This window comes from Pelophylax lessonae (assembly GCF_965119305.1).
Source record: "Pelophylax lessonae genome assembly, contig: HAP1_SCAFFOLD_574, whole genome shotgun sequence".
NCBI lineage: Eukaryota > Metazoa > Chordata > Amphibia > Anura > Ranidae > Pelophylax > Pelophylax lessonae.
Window position 1 is genome coordinate 63011 of NW_028119771.1, and position 19270 is coordinate 82280.

Consider the following 19270-nt stretch of genomic DNA (forward strand, 5'->3'; position numbering starts at 1 on the left):
TCTGCGGCGGAGCATCGCCCGGAAACGAAGAAAGGTAAGTCCCGGAGTGTGCCCGAAGGTGTGACCCGGTATGTATCAGTGGAGACCGAGGAAAGGATCAATGTACGGATTCCAGCGGGAGCTCGCTGCCCTTCCTGGCCACGCTCCCAATAAATGTATTTTATTTATTTATTTTTACACTGTTGCTTTAATTTTTTAATCACTTTTTTGCTGTGAGAAGGAATTTAAACCTCCTTGTGACAGTAATAGGCGGTGACAGGTACTCTTTATGGAGAGATCTGAGGTCAATAACACCTCAAATCCCTCCTCTGCAGTTGAAAGCATTCAAAATTCAAAGGTCATTGTTTTTGATCACTTTATTTACTCTGGCAGTCCCAGCTCTGCAACCGGCTATTGCTGCAATTGCAGTATGTCAACCACAGCTAACTGGACTAGGCCAATGAACATCCAGCACGATCCCATATTCCAGGACTTCTCTTTAACTGAACAACTTCAGCAGTTACCTTCCAGTCTGCTATGGTATGTGCTCTTATCTCTACTCACATGTGCACAACCTTGTGGCTAAGCTGAAGCTACCTGCAAAAAGTTCCTTACACGTATGCCCTTTACAGGCAGATGTCTCTGGGGAGGCACTTGATTAGTTCAAAAAAGATTTAGAGGAGGGAAGGTTTTACTTCCGCAGTGAAAGATTCCAAAACCCCCGCCCCCCCATCCTCAGGAACTCCAGCATCAAAAAATAGAACATCGCTCTACTCAGGCTTTACATTTAAAACCTAAGTTCTGCTCTTCCTTTTGGCCAAAGACTTAGCCAAGTCTTCCCCAAAGCCCTCTTCCCAGTGGCACAGTGGCTTACTCCTAAGAGTGGGGGGACGTCTGTTATAGTTTGCGCCTCTCTGGGTCACAGACATTCCAATGGGTACCAATGTTCCAATGGGTACAAAATAGAGTTCAAAACTCTACTCCTTCACCACTTCCCTCTGTCAAATTAACCAAAGGCTGCCAGAAGACAGTCATATTTACAGAATGGCCCGAACTATCTCTGGTCCCAGGAAGCAGTTATGGCAGTAAAGTCTCTAAACAGGTTCGGAGGTTTCTGTTCAAACCTGTTCACGGTACCAAACCCCAACTGAGGTATTCATTCCTATTCTGGACCTAAAATCCCTCAACAAATACCTTCAAAGGGGACTTAGCTGGCAACTATAGACATCTAAGATGCCTATCTGCTTATCCCTATTCATCCACCCAACCAGTGCTTTGCAGTAGCCGACAGACATTGCCAGGAATCCCCAGGATCTATTGTGTCCAGGATGAGGCTCACATTCCCAGACACACGATGGATGTCTTCTCCAGTGTCTCCAGGATGATGTCCACATTCCCAGACACACGATGAATGTCTTCTCCAGTGTCTCCAGGATGATGTCCACATTCCCAGACACACGATGGATGTCTTCTCCAGTGTCTCCAGGATGATGTCCACATTCCCAGACACACGATGAATGTCTTCTCCAGTGTCTCCAGGATGATGTCCACATTCCCAGACACACGATGGATGTCTTCTCCAGTGTCTCCAGGATGATGTCCACATTCCCAGACACACGATGGATGTCTTCTCCAGACTTCAGTGTCTCCAGGATGATGTCCACATTCCCAGACACACGATGGATGTCTTCTCCAGACTTCAGTGTCTCCAGGATGATGTCCACATTCCCAGACACACGATGGATGTCTTCTCCAGACTTCAGTGTCTCCAGGATGATGTCCACATTCCCAGACACACAATGAATGTCTTCTCCAGTGTCTCCAGGATGATGTCCACATTCCCAGACACACAATGAATGTCTTCTCCAGTGTCTCCAGGATGATGTCCACATTCCCAGACACACGATGGATGTCTTCTCCAGTGTCTCCAGGATGATGTCCACATTCCCAGACACACAATGAATGTCTTCTCCAGACTTCAGTGTCTCCAGGATGATGTCCACATTCCCAGACACACGATGAATGTCTTCTCCAGACTTCAGTGTCTCCAGGATGATGTCCACATTCCCAGACACACGATGGATGTCTTCTCCAGTGTTTCCAGGATGAGGCTCACATTCCCAGACACACGATGGATGTCTTCTCCAGTGTCTCCAGGATGATGCCCACATTCCCAGACACACGATGAATGTCTTCTCCAGTGTCTCCAGGATGTGGCTCACATTCCCAGACACGCGATGGATATCTTCTCCAGTGTCTCCAGGATGTGGCTCACATTCCCAGACACACGATGGATGTCTTCTCCAGTGTCTCCAGGATGATGTCCACATTCCCAGACACACGATGGATGTCTTCTCCAGTGTCTCCAGGATGATGCCCACATTCCCAGACACACGATGGATGTCTTCTCCAGACTTCAGTGTCTCCAGGATGATGTCCACATTCCCAGACACACGATGGATGTCTTCTCCAGACTTCAGTGTCTCCAGGATGATGTCCACATTCCCAGACACACGATGAATGTCTTCTCCAGACTTCAGTGTCTCCAGGATGATGTCCACATTCCCAGACACACGATGGATGTCTTCTCCAGTGTTTCCAGGATGAGGCTCACATTCCCAGACACACGATGGATGTCTTCTCCAGTGTCTCCAGGATGATGCCCACATTCCCAGACACACGATGAATGTCTTCTCCAGTGTCTCCAGGATGTGGCTCACATTCCCAGACACGCGATGGATATCTTCTCCAGTGTCTCCAGGATGTGGCTCACATTCCCAGACACACGATGGATGTCTTCTCCAGTGTCTCCAGGATGATGTCCACATTCCCAGACACACGATGGATGTCTTCTCCAGTGTCTCCAGGATGATGCCCACATTCCCAGACACACGATGAATGTCTTCTCCAGTGTCTCCAGGATGTGGCTCACATTCCCAGACACGCGATGGATATCTTCTCCAGTGTCTCCAGGATGTGGCTCACATTCCCAGACACACGATGGATGTCTTCTCCAGTGTCTCCAGGATGATGTCCACATTCCCAGACACATGATGGATGTCTTCTCCACTGTCTCCAGGATGATGTCCACATTCCCAGACACACAATGAATGTCTTCTCTAGTGTCTCCAGGATGATGTCCACATTCCCAGACACACGATGGATGTCTTCTCTAGTGTCTCCAGGATGATGTCCACATTCCCAGACACACAATGAATGTCTTCTCCAGACTTCAGTGTCTCCAGGATGATGTCCACATTCCCAGACACACGATGGATGTCTTCTCCAGACTTCAGTGTCTCCAGGATGATGTCCACATTCCCAGACACACAATGAATGTCTTCTCCAGACTTCAGTGTCTCCAGGATGATGTCCACATTCCCAGACACACGATGAATGTCTTCTCCAGTGTCTCCAGGATGATGCCCACATTCCCAGACACACAATGGATGTCTTCTCCACTGTCTCCAGGATGATGTCCACATTCCCAGACACACGATGGATGTCTTCTCCAGTGTCTCCAGGATGATGTCCACATTCCCAGACACACGATGGATGTCTTCTCCAGACTTCAGTGTCTCCAGGATGATGTCCACATTCCCAGACACACAATGAATGTCTTCTCCAGACTTCAGTGTCTCCAGGATGATGTCCACATTCCCAGACACACGATGGATGTCTTCTCCAGTGTCTCCAGGATGATGTCCACATTCCCAGACACACGATGGATGTCTTCTCCAGTGTCTCCAGGATGATGTCCACATTCCCAGACACACGATGGATGTCTTCTCCAGACTTCAGTGTCTCCAGGATGATGTCCACATTCCCAGACACACAATGAATGTCTTCTCCAGTGTTTCCAGGATGATGTCCACATTCCCAGACACACGATAGATGTAAAAAATATATATTTTTTTTATCAGTTTAGGCCAAATTGTATTCTGCTACAAATTTTTGGTAAAAAAAACCCAAAAAGCGTATATTAATTGGTTTGCAGAAAAGTTATAGCGTTTACAAACCAGGGGATAGATTTTTGGACTTTTTATTTATTTTTTTGTTTTTAATGGCAATTTTTTTTTTTGCAGGACTGCAACATTGCGGCGGACAGATCGGACCCCTAACTGACATTTTTGACACTTTTGGGGGGACCAGTGACATTGCTATAGTAATCAGTGCTAAATAATATGCTTTGTCACTGTACTAATGACACTGGCAGGGAAGGGGTTAATACTGGGGGTGATCAGGGAAGGGGGTTAATACTGGGGGTGATCAAGGGGTTAAATGTGAGCCTAATTGTGCTTACTAACTGTGGGTGGGGCTCTGTGACAGGCATCGATGTTATAGCTTAACTGAGACACGCGATCCCCCTTTGCCTGTGTGACAGGAGAGCCGCCTGCTTTGTTTACATAGGCAGGCGGCTCTCCTGTCAGTTTCCCCCGAAGATTGGGGAGGCCAGCGGCGATCGAGCCCGCTCCTCCTGCGATCTGGCTCCCGATGTGTCTAATCACAGCGGAAGCGGATCAGGTGGTGCACATAATCACATAGATCTACGTGATGCTCAGCCGAGCCGCCCTGATGCAGTAAATCGAACGTTGGCAAACGGTTAAACTTGTGTTCCTCAAACCATTTTTGCAGTGTGGCATTCATCAGACCGGGCCACCTTCTTCTATTGCTCCGTGCTCCAGTTCTGATCCTCACGTGCCCATTGTAGGCACCCTGACCAGTCTGCAGCTACACATCTCCATACACATCAACTTCATTCACATGTTCCCTGGCTGCCTAATATATCCCACCCACTTCCAGATGCCATTGTAATCAGATAATCAATGTCAGTCACATTAGCTGTCATTGGCCATAAAGTTATGGCTGATTGGTGTATATTCCTAATTGTTTTAAACCCGTCCTTTGTTTTAAGATCTAATGGTCCTTCATTAGAATCACGACACCCCAAACAGAGCAAATTTTACAGTCCCATTCCTGGAGACACAAATAAAATGTAATTTCTAGGTCCCAGTGTGTCCCAGGTTATGGTCTCATTCCTGAAGACACACAAAATGTCTTCTCTGGACTTGGAAGATGGTCAAATTTCAGGTAGCAGATTAAATGTCTTCTCTAGATTCCCCTGTGTCCGGGGTGATGGTCACAGTCCTGGAGACACATTGAATGTCTTCTCTAGATTCCCCTGTGTCCGGGGTGATGGTCACAGTCCTGGAGACACATTGAATGTCTTCTCTAGATTCCCCTGTGTCCGGGGTGATGGTCACAGTCCTGGAGACACATTGAATGTCTTCTCTAGATTCCCCTGTGTCCGGGGTGATGGTCACAGTCCTGGAGACACATTGAATGTCTTCTCTAGATTCCCCTGTGTCCGGGGTGATGGTCACAGTCCTGGAGACACATTGAATGTCTTCTCTAGATTCCCCTGTGTCCGGGGGGATGGTCACAGTCCTGGAGACACATTGAATGTCTTCTCTAGATTCCCCTGTGTCCGGGGTGATGGTCACAGTCCTGGAGACACATTGAATGTCTCCTCTAGATTCCCCTGTGTCTGGGGTGATAGTCACAGTCCTGGAGACACATTGAATGTCTCCTCTAGATTCCCCTGTGTCCGGGGTGATGGTCACAGTCCTGGAGACACATTGAATGTCTTCTCTAGATTCCCCTGTGTCCGGGGTGATAGTCACAGTCCTGGAGACACATTGAATGTCTTCTCTAGATTCCCCTGTGTCCGGGGTGATGGTCACAGTCCTGGAGACACATTGAATGTCTTCTCTAGATTCCCCTGTGTCCGGGGTGATGGTCACAGTCCTGGAGACACATTGAATGTCTCCTCTAGATTCCCCTGTGTCTGGGGTGATAGTCACAGTCCTGGAGACACATTGAATGTCTTCTCTAGATTCCCCTGTGTCCGGGGGGATGGTCACAGTCCTGGAGACACATTGAATGTCTTCTCTAGATTCCCCTGTGTCCGGGGTGATGGTCACAGTCCTGGAGACACATTGAATGTCTTCTCTAGATTCCCCTGTGTCCGGGGTGATGGTCACAGTCCTGGAGACACATTGAATGTCTTCTCTAGATTCCCCTGTGTTCGGGGGGATGGTCACAGTCCTGGAGACACATTGAATGTCTCCTCTAGATTCCCCTGTGTCCGGGGTGATGGTCACAGTCCTGGAGACACATTGAATGTCTTCTCTAGATTCCCCTGTGTCCGGGGTGATGGTCACAGTCCTGGAGACACATTGAATGTCTTCTCTAGATTCCCCTGTGTTCTGGGGGATGGTCACAGTCCTGGAGACACATTGAATGTCTCCTCTAGATTCCCCTGTGTCCGGGGTGATGGTCACAGTCCTGGAGACACATTGAATATCTCCTCTAGATTCCCCTGTGTCCGGGGGGATGGTCACAGTCCTGGAGACACATTGAATGTCTTCTCTAGATTCCCCTGTGTCCGGGGTGATGGTCACAGTCCTGGAGACACATTGAATGTCTCCTCTAGATTCCCCTGTGTCTGGGGTGATAGTCACAGTCCTGGAGACACATTGAATGTCTCCTCTAGATTCCCCTGTGTCCGGGGTGATGGTCACAGTCCTGGAGACACATTGAATGTCTTCTCTAGATTCCCCTGTGTCCGGGGTGATGGTCACAGTCCTGGAGACACATTGAATGTCTTCTCTAGATTCCCCTGTGTCCGGGGTGATAGTCACAGTCCTGGAGACACATTGAATGTCTTCTCTAGATTCCCCTGTGTCCGGGGTGATGGTCACAGTCCTGGAGACACATTGAATGTCTTCTCTAGATTCCCCTGTGTCCGGGGGGATGGTCACAGTCCTGGAGACACATTGAATGTCTTCTCTAGATTCCCCTGTGTCCGGGGTGATGGTCACAGTCCTGGAGACACATTGAATGTCTTCTCTAGATTCCCCTGTGTCCGGGGGGATGGTCACAGTCCTGGAGACACATTGAATGTCTTCTCTAGATTCCCCTGTGTCCGGGGTGATGGTCACAGTCCTGGAGACACATTGAATGTCTCCTCTAGATTCCCCTGTGTCTGGGGTGATAGTCACAGTCCTGGAGACACATTGAATGTCTTCTCTAGATTCCCCTGTGTCCGGGGGGATGGTCACAGTCCTGGAGACACATTGAATGTCTTCTCTAGATTCCCCTGTGTCCGGGGTGATGGTCACAGTCCTGGAGACACATTGAATGTCTTCTCTAGATTCCCCTGTGTCCGGGGTGATGGTCACAGTCCTGGAGACACATTGAATGTCTTCTCTAGATTCCCCTGTGTTCGGGGGGATGGTCACAGTCCTGGAGACACATTGAATGTCTCCTCTAGATTCCCCTGTGTCCGGGGTGATGGTCACAGTCCTGGAGACACATTGAATGTCTTCTCTAGATTCCCCTGTGTCCGGGGTGATGGTCACAGTCCTGGAGACACATTGAATGTCTTCTCTAGATTCCCCTGTGTTCTGGGGGATGGTCACAGTCCTGGAGACACATTGAATGTCTCCTCTAGATTCCCCTGTGTCCGGGGTGATGGTCACAGTCCTGGAGACACATTGAATATCTCCTCTAGAATCCATTGTGTCCGGGGTGATGGTCACAGTCCTGGAGACACATTGAATGTCTTCTCTAGATTCCCCTGTGTCCGGGGTGATGGTCACAGTCCTGGAGACACATTGAATGTCTTCTCTAGATTCCCCTGTGTCCGGGGTGAAAGTCACAGTCCTGGAGACACATTGAATGTCTTCTCTAGATTCCCCTGTGTCCGGGGTGATGGTCACAGTCCTGGAGACACATTGAATGTCTTCTCTAGATTCCCCTGTGTCCGGGGTGATGGTCACAGTCCTGGAGACACATTGAATGTCTTCTCTAGATTCCCCTGTGTCCGGGGTGATGGTCACAGTCCTGGAGACACATTGAATGTCTTCTCTAGATTCCCCTTGTGTCCGGGGTGATGGTCACAGTCCTGGAGACACATTGAATGTCTTCTCTAGATTCCCCTGTGTCCGGGGTGATGGTCACAGTCCTGGAGACACATTGAATGTCTTCTCTAGATTCCCCTGTGTCCGGGGTGATGGTCACAGTCCTGGAGACACATTGAATGTCTTCTCTAGATTCCCCTGTGTCCGGGGTGATGGTCACAGTCCTGGAGACACATTGAATGTCTTCTCTAGATTCCCCTGTGTCCGGGGTGATGGTCACAGTCCTGGAGACACATTGAATGTCTCCTCTAGATTCCCCTGTGTCCGGGGTGATGGTCACAGTCCTGGAGACACATTGAATGTCTTCTCTAGATTCCCCTGTGTCCGGGGTGATGGTCACAGTCCTGGAGACACATTGAATGTCTTCTCTAGATTCCCCTGTGTCCGGGGTGATGGTCACAGTCCTGGAGACACATTGAATGTCTTCTCTAGATTCCCCTGTGTCCGGGGTGATGGTCACAGTCCTGGAGACACATTGAATGTCTCCTCTAGATTCCCCTGTGTCCGGGGTGATGGTCACAGTCCTGGAGACACATTGAATGTCTTCTCTAGATTCCCCTGTGTCCGGGGTGATGGTCACAGTCCTGGAGACACATTGAATGTCTTCTCTAGATTCCCCTGTGTCCGGGGGGATGGTCACAGTCCTGGAGACACATTGAATGTCTTCTCTAGATTCCCCTGTGTCCGGGGTGATGGTCACAGTCCTGGAGACACATTGAATGTCTTCTCTAGATTCCCCTGTGTCCGGGGGGATGGTCACAGTCCTGGAGACACATTGAATATCTCCTCTAGATTCCCCTGTGTCCGGGGTGATGGTCACAGTCCTGGAGACACATTGAATGTCTTCTCTAGATTCCCCTGTGTCCGGGGTGATGGTCACAGTCCTGGAGACACATTGAATGTCTTCTCTAGATTCTCCTGTGTCCGGGGTGATGGTCACAGTCCTGGAGACACATTGAATGTCTTCTCTAGATTCCCCTGTGTCCGGGGTGATGGTCACAGTCCTGGAGACACATTGAATGTCTTCTCTAGATTCCCCTGTGTCCGGGGTGATGGTCACAGTCCTGGAGACACATTGAATGTCTTCTCTAGATTCCCCTGTGTCCGGGGTGATGGTCACAGTCCTGGAGACACATTGAATATCTCCTCTAGATTCCCCTGTGTCCGGGGGGATGGTCACAGTCCTGGAGACACATTGAATGTCTTCTCTAGATTCCCCTGTGTCCGGGGTGATGGTCACAGTCCTGGAGACACATTGAATGTCTTCTCTAGATTCCCCTGTGTCCGGGGTGATGGTCACAGTCCTGGAGACACATTGAATGTCTTCTCTAGATTCCCCTGTGTTCGGGGGGATAGTCACAGTCCTGGAGACACATTGAATGTCTTCTCTAGATTCCCCTGTGTCCGGGGGGATGGTCACAGTCCTGGAGACACATTGAATGTCTTCTCTAGATTCCCCTGTGTCCGGGGTGATGGTCACAGTCCTGGAGACACATTGAATGTCTTCTCTAGAATCCTCTGTGTCCGGGGTGATGGTCACAGTCCTGGAGACACATTGAATATCTCCTCTAGATTCCCCTGTGTCCGGGGTGATGGTCACAGTCCTGGAGACACATTGAATGTCTTCTCTAGATTCCCCTGTGTCCGGGGTGATGGTCACAGTCCTGGAGACACATTGAATGTCTTCTCTAGATTCCCCTGTGTCCGGGGTGATGGTCACAGTCCTGGAGACACATTGAATGTCTTCTCTAGATTCCCCTGTGTCCGGGGTGATGGTCACAGTCCTGGAGACACATTGAATGTCTTCTCTAGATTCCCCTGTGTTCGGGGTGATGGTCACAGTCCTGGAGACACATTGAATGTCTTCTCTAGATTCCCCTGTGTCCGGGGTGATGGTCACAGTCCTGGAGACACATTGAATGTCTTCTCTAGAATCCTCTGTGTCCGGGGTGATGGTCACAGTCCTGGAGACACATTGAATGTCTCCTCTAGATTCCCCTGTGTCCGGGGTGATGGTCACAGTCCTGGAGACACATTGAATGTCTTCTCTAGATTCCCCTGTGTCCGGGGTGATGGTCACAGTCCTGGAGACACATTGAATGTCTTCTCTAGATTCCCCTGTGTCCGGGGTGATGGTCACAGTCCTGGAGACACATTGAATGTCTTCTCTAGAATCCTCTGTGTCCGGGGTGATGGTCACAGTCCTGGAGACACATTGAATGTCTTCTCTAGATTCCCCTGTGTCCGGGGTGATGGTCACAGTCCTGGAGACACATTGAATGTCTTCTCTAGATTCCCCTGTGTCCGGGGTGATGGTCACAGTCCTGGAGACACATTGAATGTATTCTCTAGATTCCCCTGTGTCCGGGGTGATGGTCACAGTCCTGGAGACACATTGAATGTCTTCTCTAGATTCCCCTGTGTCCGGGGTGATAGTCACAGTCCTGGAGACACATTGAATGTCTTCTCTAGATTCCCCTGTGTCCGGGGTGATGGTCACAGTCCTGGAGACACATTGAATGTCTTCTCTAGATTCCCCTGTGTCCGGGGTGATGGTCACAGTCCTGGAGACACATTGAATGTCTTCTCTAGAATCCTCTGTGTCCGGGGTGATGGTCACAGTCCTGGAGACACATTGAATGTCTTCTCTAGATTCCCCTGTGTCCGGGGTGATGGTCACAGTCCTGGAGACACATTGAATGTCTTCTCTAGATTCCCCTGTGTCCGGGGGGATGGTCACAGTCCTGGAGACACATTGAATGTCTTCTCTAGATTCCCCTGTGTCCGGGGTGATGGTCACAGTCCTGGAGACACATTGAATGTCTTCTCTAGATTCCCCTGTGTCCGGGGTGATAGTCACAGTCCTGGAGACACATTGAATGTCTTCTCTAGATTCCCCTGTGTCCGGGGTGATGGTCACAGTCCTGGAGACACATTGAATGTCTTCTCTAGATTCCCCTTTGTCCGGGGTGATGGTCACAGTCCTGGAGACACATTGAATGTCTTCTCTAGATTCCCCTGTGTCTGGGGTGATGGTCACAGTCCTGGAGACACATTGAATGTCTCCTCTAGATTCCCCTGTGTCCGGGGGGATGGTCACAGTCCTGGAGACACATTGAATGTCTTCTCTAGAATCCTCTGTGTCCGGGGTGATGGTCACAGTCCTGGAGACACATTGAATGTCTTCTCTAGATTCCCCTGTGTCCGGGGTGATAGTCACAGTCCTGGAGACACATTGAATGTCTTCTCTAGATTCCCCTGTGTCCGGGGTGATGGTCACAGTCCTGGAGACACATTGAATGTCTTCTCTAGATTCCCCTGTGTCCGGGGTGATGGTCACAGTCCTGGAGACACATTGAATGTCTTCTCTAGATTCCCCTGTGTCCGGGGTGATGGTCACAGTCCTGGAGACACATTGAATGTCTCCTCTAGATTCCCCTGTGTCCGGGGTGATGGTCACAGTCCTGGAGACACATTGAATGTCTCCTCTAGATTCCCCTGTGTCCGGGTGATGGTCACAGTCCTGGAGACACATTGAATGTCTCCTCTAGATTCCCCTGTGTCCGGGGGGATGGTCACAGTCCTGGAGACACATTGAATGTCTTCTCTAGATTCCCCTGTGTCCGGGGTGATGGTCACAGTCCTGGAGACACATTGAATGTCTTCTCTAGATTCCCCTGTGTCCGGGGGGATGGTCACAGTCCTGGAGACACATTGAATGTCTTCTCTAGATTCCCCTGTGTCCGGGGTGATGGTCACAGTCCTGGAGACACATTGAATGTCTTCTCTAGATTCCCCTGTGTCCGGGGTGATGGTCACAGTCCTGGAGACACATTGAATGTCTCCTCTAGATTCCCCTGTGTCCGGGGTGATGGTCACAGTCCTGGAGACACATTGACTGTCTTCTCTAGATTCCCCTGTGTCCGGGGTGATGGTCACAGTCCTGGAGACACATTGAATGTCTTCTCTAGATTCCCCTGTGTCCGGGGGGATGGTCACAGTCCTGGAGACACATTGAATGTCTTCTCTAGATTCCCCTGTGTCCGGGGTGATGGTCACAGTCCTGGAGACACATTGAATGTCTTCTCTAGATTCCCCTGTGTCCGGGGTGATGGTCACAGTCCTGGAGACACATTGAATGTCTTCTCTAGATTCCCCTGTGTCCGGGGTGATAGTCACAGTCCTGGAGACACATTGAATGTCTTCTCTAGATTCCCCTGTGTCTGGGGTGATGGTCACAGTCCTGGAGACACATTGAATGTCTTCTCTAGATTCCCCTGTGTCCGGGGGGATGGTCACAGTCCTGGAGACACATTGAATGTCTTCTCTAGAATCCTCTGTGTCCGGGGTGATGGTCACAGTCCTGGAGACACATTGAATGTCTTCTCTAGATTCCCCTGTGTCCGGGGTGATGGTCACAGTCCTGGAGACACATTGAATGTCTTCTCTAGATTCCCCTGTGTCCGGAGTGATGGTCACAGTCCTGGAGACACATTGAATGTCTTCTCTAGATTCCCCTGTGTCCGGGGTGATGGTCACAGTCCTGGAGACACATTGACTGTCTTCTCTAGATTCCCCTGTGTCCGGGGTGATGGTCACAGTCCTGGAGACACATTGAATGTCTTCTCTAGATTCCCCTGTGTCCGGGGGGATGGTCACAGTCCTGGAGACACATTGAATGTCTTCTCTAGATTCCCCTGTGTCCGGGGTGATGGTCACAGTCCTGGAGACACATTGAATGTCTCCTCTAGATTCCCCTGTGTCCGGGTGATGGTCACAGTCCTGGAGACACATTGAATGTCTCCTCTAGATTCCCCTGTGTCCGGGGGGATGGTCACAGTCCTGGAGACACATTGAATGTCTTCTCTAGATTCCCCTGTGTCCGGGGTGATGGTCACAGTCCTGGAGACACATTGAATGTCTTCTCTAGATTCCCCTGTGTCCGGAGTGATGGTCACAGTCCTGGAGACACATTGAATGTCTTCTCTAGATTCCCCTGTGTCCGGGGTGATGGTCACAGTCCTGGAGACACATTGACTGTCTTCTCTAGATTCCCCTGTGTCCGGGGTGATGGTCACAGTCCTGGAGACACATTGAATGTCTTCTCTAGATTCCCCTGTGTCCGGGGGGATGGTCACAGTCCTGGAGACACATTGAATGTCTTCTCTAGATTCCCCTGTGTCCGGGGTGATGGTCACAGTCCTGGAGACACATTGAATGTCTCCTCTAGATTCCCCTGTGTCCGGGTGATGGTCACAGTCCTGGAGACACATTGAATGTCTTCTCTAGATTCCCCTGTGTCCGGGGTGATGGTCACAGTCCTGGAGACACATTGAATGTCTCCTCTAGATTCCCCTGTGTCCGGGGGGATGGTCACAGTCCTGGAGACACATTGAATGTCTTCTCTAGATTCCCCTGTGTCCGGGGTGATGGTCACAGTCCTGGAGACACATTGAATGTCTTCTCTAGATTCCCCTGTGTCCGGGGGGATGGTCACAGTCCTGGAGACACATTGAATGTCTTCTCTAGAATCCTCTGTGTCCGGGGTGATGGTCACAGTCCTGGAGACACATTGAATGTCTTCTCTAGATTCCCCTGTGTCCGGGGGGATGGTCACAGTCCTGGAGACACATTGAATATATTTTCTAGACTCCAGTATGATGAATACATTTTGGGAGACTCCTCCTCCTCCTGGAGGAAACCGGAGAAGAAGTGGAGGAATTCCGATATTGACCAAACTTTTACTTTTCTTCTCTGGAATATAAAAGAAGAAATCTGTCCCTGGCTGCACTATTTAATATTTTCTTTTAGAAATATAAATCGGGATTTTATCAGACCGAATTTGGGTCTACAAACCCCATGGGGTGGAGTCATGGGGCGGAGTCATGGGGCGGAGCCATATTGGATGCAGTTTGGTTTTCTAAATTTGAATGTAGACTCGGCTAGAATACGAAGAGATAAATCCCGGAACTGAACTCCTTCCAATCTATAATACAGGGGTTCGTCCTCGGAGATCTCTGCACCCTACTGGCCACCGCTGGACGCAACGCCTGTACTAGGATCCGCAAATCATGGTAGGCTCCTCCCCTCCCCCACCTCCCCCCACACCCTGTGTCCTTTCCTGTACTCCCTCCCCCCACACCCTGTGTCCTTTCCTGTACTCCCCCCCCCCCCCCACACCCTGTGTCCTTTCCTGTACTCCCCCCCCCCCCACACCCTGTGTCCTTTCCTGTACACCCTCCCCCGACACCCTGTGTCCTTTCCTGTACACCCCCCCCCCCACACCCTGTGTCCTTTCCTATACACCTCCCCCCACACCCTGTGTCCTTTCCTTTACACCCTCCCCCCACACCCTGTGTCCTTTCCTGTACACCCTCCCCCCACACCCTGTGTCCTTTCCTGTACACCCTCCCCCCACACCCTGTGTCCTTTCCTGTACACCCTCCCCCCACACCCTGTGTCCTTTCCTGTACTCCCCCCCCCCCACACCCTGTGTCCTTTCCTGTACACCCTCCCCCCACACCCTGTGTCCTTTCCTGTACACCCTCCCCCGACACCCTGTGTCCTTTCCTGTACACCCTCCCCCCACACCCTGTGTCCTTTCCTGTACACCCTCCCCCCACACCCTGTGTCCTTTCCTGTACACCCTCCCCCCCACACCCTGTGTCCTTTCCTGTACACCCTCCCCCGACACCCTGTGTCCTTTCCTGTACACCCTCCCCCCCACACCCTGTGTCCTTTCCTGTACACCCTCCCCCCACACCCTGTGTCCTTTCCTGTACTCCCCCCCCCCCACACCCTGTGTCCTTTCCTGTACTCCCTCCCCCGACACCCTGTGTCCTTTCCTGTACACCCTCCCCCGACACCCTGTGTCCTTTCCTGTACACCCTCCCCCCACACCCTGTGTCCTTTCCTGTACACCCTCCCCCCACACCCTGTGTCCTTTCCTGTACACCCTCCCCCCCACACCCTGTGTCCTTTCCTGTACACCCTCCCCCGACACCCTGTGTCCTTTCCTGTACACCCTCCCCCCCACACCCTGTGTCCTTTCCTGTACACCCTCCCCCCACACCCTGTGTCCTTTCCTGTACTCCCCCCCCCCCACACCCTGTGTCCTTTCCTGTACTCCCTCCCCCCACACCCTGTGTCCTTACCTGTACACCCTCCCCCCACACCCTGTGTCCTTTCCTGTACACCCTCCCCCCACACCCTGTGTCCTTTCCTGTACACCCTCCCCCCACACCCTGTGTCCTTTCCTGTACTCCCCCCCCCCCACACCCTGTGTCCTTTCCTGTACTCCCTCCCCCCACACCCTGTGTCCTTACCTGTACACCCTCCCCCCACACCCTGTGTCCTTACCTGTACACCCTCCCCCCACACCCTGTGTCCTTTCCTGTACACCCTCCCCCCACACCCTGTGTCCTTTCCTGTACACCCTCCCCCCACACCCTGTGTCCTTTCCTGTACTCCCCCCCCCCCACACCCTGTGTCCTTTCCTGTACACCCTCCCCCCACACCCTGTGTCCTTTCCTGTACACCCTCCCCCGACACCCTGTGTCCTTTCCTGTACACCCTCCCCCCACACCCTGTGTCCTTTCCTGTACACCCTCCCCCCACACCCTGTGTCCTTTCCTGTACACCCTCCCCCCCACACCCTGTGTCCTTTCCTGTACACCCTCCCCCGACACCCTGTGTCCTTTCCTGTACACCCTCCCCCCCACACCCTGTGTCCTTTCCTGTACACCCTCCCCCCACACCCTGTGTCCTTTCCTGTACTCCCCCCCCCCCACACCCTGTGTCCTTTCCTGTACTCCCTCCCCCGACACCCTGTGTCCTTTCCTGTACACCCTCCCCCGACACCCTGTGTCCTTTCCTGTACACCCTCCCCCCACACCCTGTGTCCTTTCCTGTACACCCTCCCCCCACACCCTGTGTCCTTTCCTGTACACCCTCCCCCCCACACCCTGTGTCCTTTCCTGTACACCCTCCCCCGACACCCTGTGTCCTTTCCTGTACACCCTCCCCCCCACACCCTGTGTCCTTTCCTGTACACCCTCCCCCCACACCCTGTGTCCTTTCCTGTACTCCCCCCCCCCCACACCCTGTGTCCTTTCCTGTACTCCCTCCCCCCACACCCTGTGTCCTTTCCTGTACACCCTCCCCCGACACCCTGTGTCCTTTCCTGTACACCCTCCCCCGACACCCTGTGTCCTTTCCTGTACACCCTCCCCCCACACCCTGTGTCCTTTCCTGTACTCCCTCCCCCCACACCCTGTGTCCTTTCCTGTACTCCCCCCCCCCCCCCCACACCCTGTGTCCTTTCCTGTACACCCTCCCCCCACACCCTGTGTCCTTTCCTGTACACCCTCCCCCCACACCCTGTGTCCTTTCCTGTACACCCTCCCCCCACACCCTGTGTCCTTTCCTGTACTCCCCCCCCCCACACCCTGTGTCCTTTCCTGTACACCCTCCCCCCACACCCTGTGTCCTTTCCTGTACACCCTCCCCCCCACACCCTGTGTCCTTTCCTGTACACCCTCCCCCCACACCCTGTGTCCTTTCCTGTACTCCCTCCCCCCACACCCTGTGTCCTTTCCTGTACTCCCTCCCCCCACACCCTGTGTCCTTTCCTGTACACCCCCCCCCACACCCTGTGTCCTTACCTGTACACCCTCCCCCCACACCCTGTGTCCTTTCCTGTACTCCCTCCCCCCACACCCTGTGTCCTTTCCTGTACTCCCCCCCCCCCCCACACCCTGTGTCCTTTCCTGTACACCCTCCCCCCACACCCTGTGTCCTTTCCTGTACACCCTCCCCCCACACCCTGTGTCCTTTCCTGTACTCCCTCCCCCCACACCCTGTGTCCTTTCCTGTACTCCCCCCCCCCCCACACCCTGTGTCCTTTCCTGTACTCCCCCCCCCCCCCACACCCTGTGTCCTTTCCTGTACACCCTCCCCCGACACCCTGTGTCCTTTCCTGTACACCCCCCCCCCCACACCCTGTGTCCTTTCCTATACACCTCCCCCCACACCCTGTGTCCTTTCCTTTACACCCTCCCCCCACACCCTGTGTCCTTTCCTGTACACCCTCCCCCCACACCCTTTGTCCTTTCCTGTACACCTCCCCCCACACCCTGTGTCCTTTCCTGTACACCCTCCCCCCACACCCTGTGTCCTTTCCTGTACTCCCTCCCCCCACACCCTGTGTCCTTTCCTGTACACCCTCCCCCCACACCCTGTGTCCTTTCCTGTACACCCTCCCCCCACACCCTATGTCCTTTCCTGTACACCCTCCCCCCACACCCTGTGTCCTTTCCTGTACTCCCTCCCCCCACACCCTGTGTCCTTTCCTGTACTCCCTCCCCCCACACCCTGTGTCCTTTCCTGTACACCCTCCCCCCACACCCTGTGTCCTTTCCTATACTCCCTCCCCCCACACCCTGTGTCCTTTCCTATACTCCCTCCCCCCACACCCTGTGTCCTTTCCTGTACACCCTCCCCCCCACACCCTGTGTCCTTTCCTGTACACCCTCCCCCCACACCCTGTGTCCTTTCCTGTACTCCCTCCCCCCACACCCTGTGTCCTTTCCTGTACACCCTCCCCCGACACCCTGTGTCCTTTCCTGTACTCCCTCCCCCCACACCCTGTGTCCTTTCCTGTACACCCTCCCCCGACACCCTGTGTCCTTTCCTGTACACCCTCCCCCCACACCCTGTGTCCTTTCCTGTACACCCTCCCCCCACACCCTGTGTCCTTTCCTGTACACCCTCCCCCCCACACCCTGTGTCCTTTCCTGTACACCCTCCCCCGACACCCTGTGTCCTTTCCTGTACACCCTCCCCCCCACACCCTGTGTCCTTTCCTGTACACCCTCCCCCCACACCCTGTGTCCTTTCCTGTACTCCCCCCCCCCCACACCCTGTGTCCTTTCCTGTACTCCCTCCCCCGACACCCTGTGTCCTTTCCTGTACACCCTCCCCCGACACCCTGTGTCCTTTCCTGTACACCCTCCCCCCACACCCTGTGTCCTTTCCTGTACACCCTCCCCCCACACCCTGTGTCCTTTCCTGTACACCCTCCCCCCCACACCCTGTGTCCTTTCCTGTACACCCTCCCCCGACACCCTGTGTCCTTTCCTGTACACCCTCCCCCCCACACCCTGTGTCCTTTCCTGTACACCCTCCCCCCACACCCTGTGTCCTTTCCTGTACTCCCTCCCCCCACACCCTGTGTCCTTTCCTGTACACCCTCCCCCGACACCCTGTGTCCTTTCCTGTACACCCTCCCCCGACACCCTGTGTCCTTTCCTGTACACCCTCCCCCCACACCCTGTGTCCTTTCCTGTACTCCCTCCCCCCACACCCTGTGTCCTTTCCTGTACTCCCCCCCCCCCCCCACACCCTGTTCCTTTCCTGTACACCCTCCCCCCACACCCTGTGTCCTTTCCTGTACACCCTCCCCCCACACCCTGTGTCCTTTCCTGTACACCCTCCCCCCACACCCTGTGTCCTTTCCTGTACTCCCTCCCCCCCACACCCTGTGTCCTTTCCTGTACACCCTCCCCCCACACCCTGTGTCCTTTCCTGTACTCCCTCCCCCCACACCCTGTGTCCTTTCCTGTACTCCCTCCCCCCACACCCTGTGTCCTTTCCTGTACACCCTCCCCCCACACCCTGTGTCCTTTCCTGTACACCCTCCCCCCACACCCTGTGTCCTTTCCTGTACACCCTCCCCCCACACCCTGTGTCCTTTCCTGTACACCCTCCCCCCACACCCTGTGTCCTTTCCTGTACTCCCTCCCCCCACACCCTGTGTCCTTTCCTGTACACCCTCCCCCCACACCCTGTGTCCTTTCCTGTACACCCTCCCCCCACACCCTGTGTCCTTTCCTGTACACCCTCCCCCCACACCCTGTGTCCTTTCCTGTACACCCTCCCCCCACACCCTGTGTCCTTTCCTGTACACCCTCCCCCCACACCCTGTGTCCTTTCCTGTACTCCCTCCCCCCACACCCTGTGTCCTTTCCTGTACACCCTCCCCCCACACCCTGTGTCCTTACCTGTACACCCTCCCCCCACACCCTGTGTCCTTTCCTGTACTCCCTCCCCCCACACCCTGTGTCCTTTCCTGTACACCCTCCCCCCACACCCTGTGTCCTTTCCTGTACACCCTCCCCCCACACCCTGTGTCCTTTCCTGTACACCCTCCCCCCACACCCTGTGTCCTTTCCTGTACACCCTCCCCCGACACCCTGTGTCCTTTCCTGTACACCCTCCCCCCACACCCTGTGTCCTTTCCTGTACTC

At 53.3% G+C, this 19270-nt stretch overlaps 1 protein-coding gene across 1 annotated transcript in view; it reads left to right on the forward strand.

The window, feature by feature from the left end:
- Positions 1-14038, forward strand: part of LOC309543992 (peroxisomal ATPase PEX6-like) — a gene marked incomplete at both ends in the record, with an annotated part of 71066 nt that extends 57028 nt beyond the window's left edge. The window contains one exon of the mRNA XM_082276394.1: positions 13962-14038. Coding sequence (XP_082132520.1) covers positions 13962-14038 — 77 coding nt within the window. The remainder of the gene's footprint in view (positions 1-13961) is intronic.
- Between the last annotated feature and the right edge of the window lie 5232 nt (positions 14039-19270).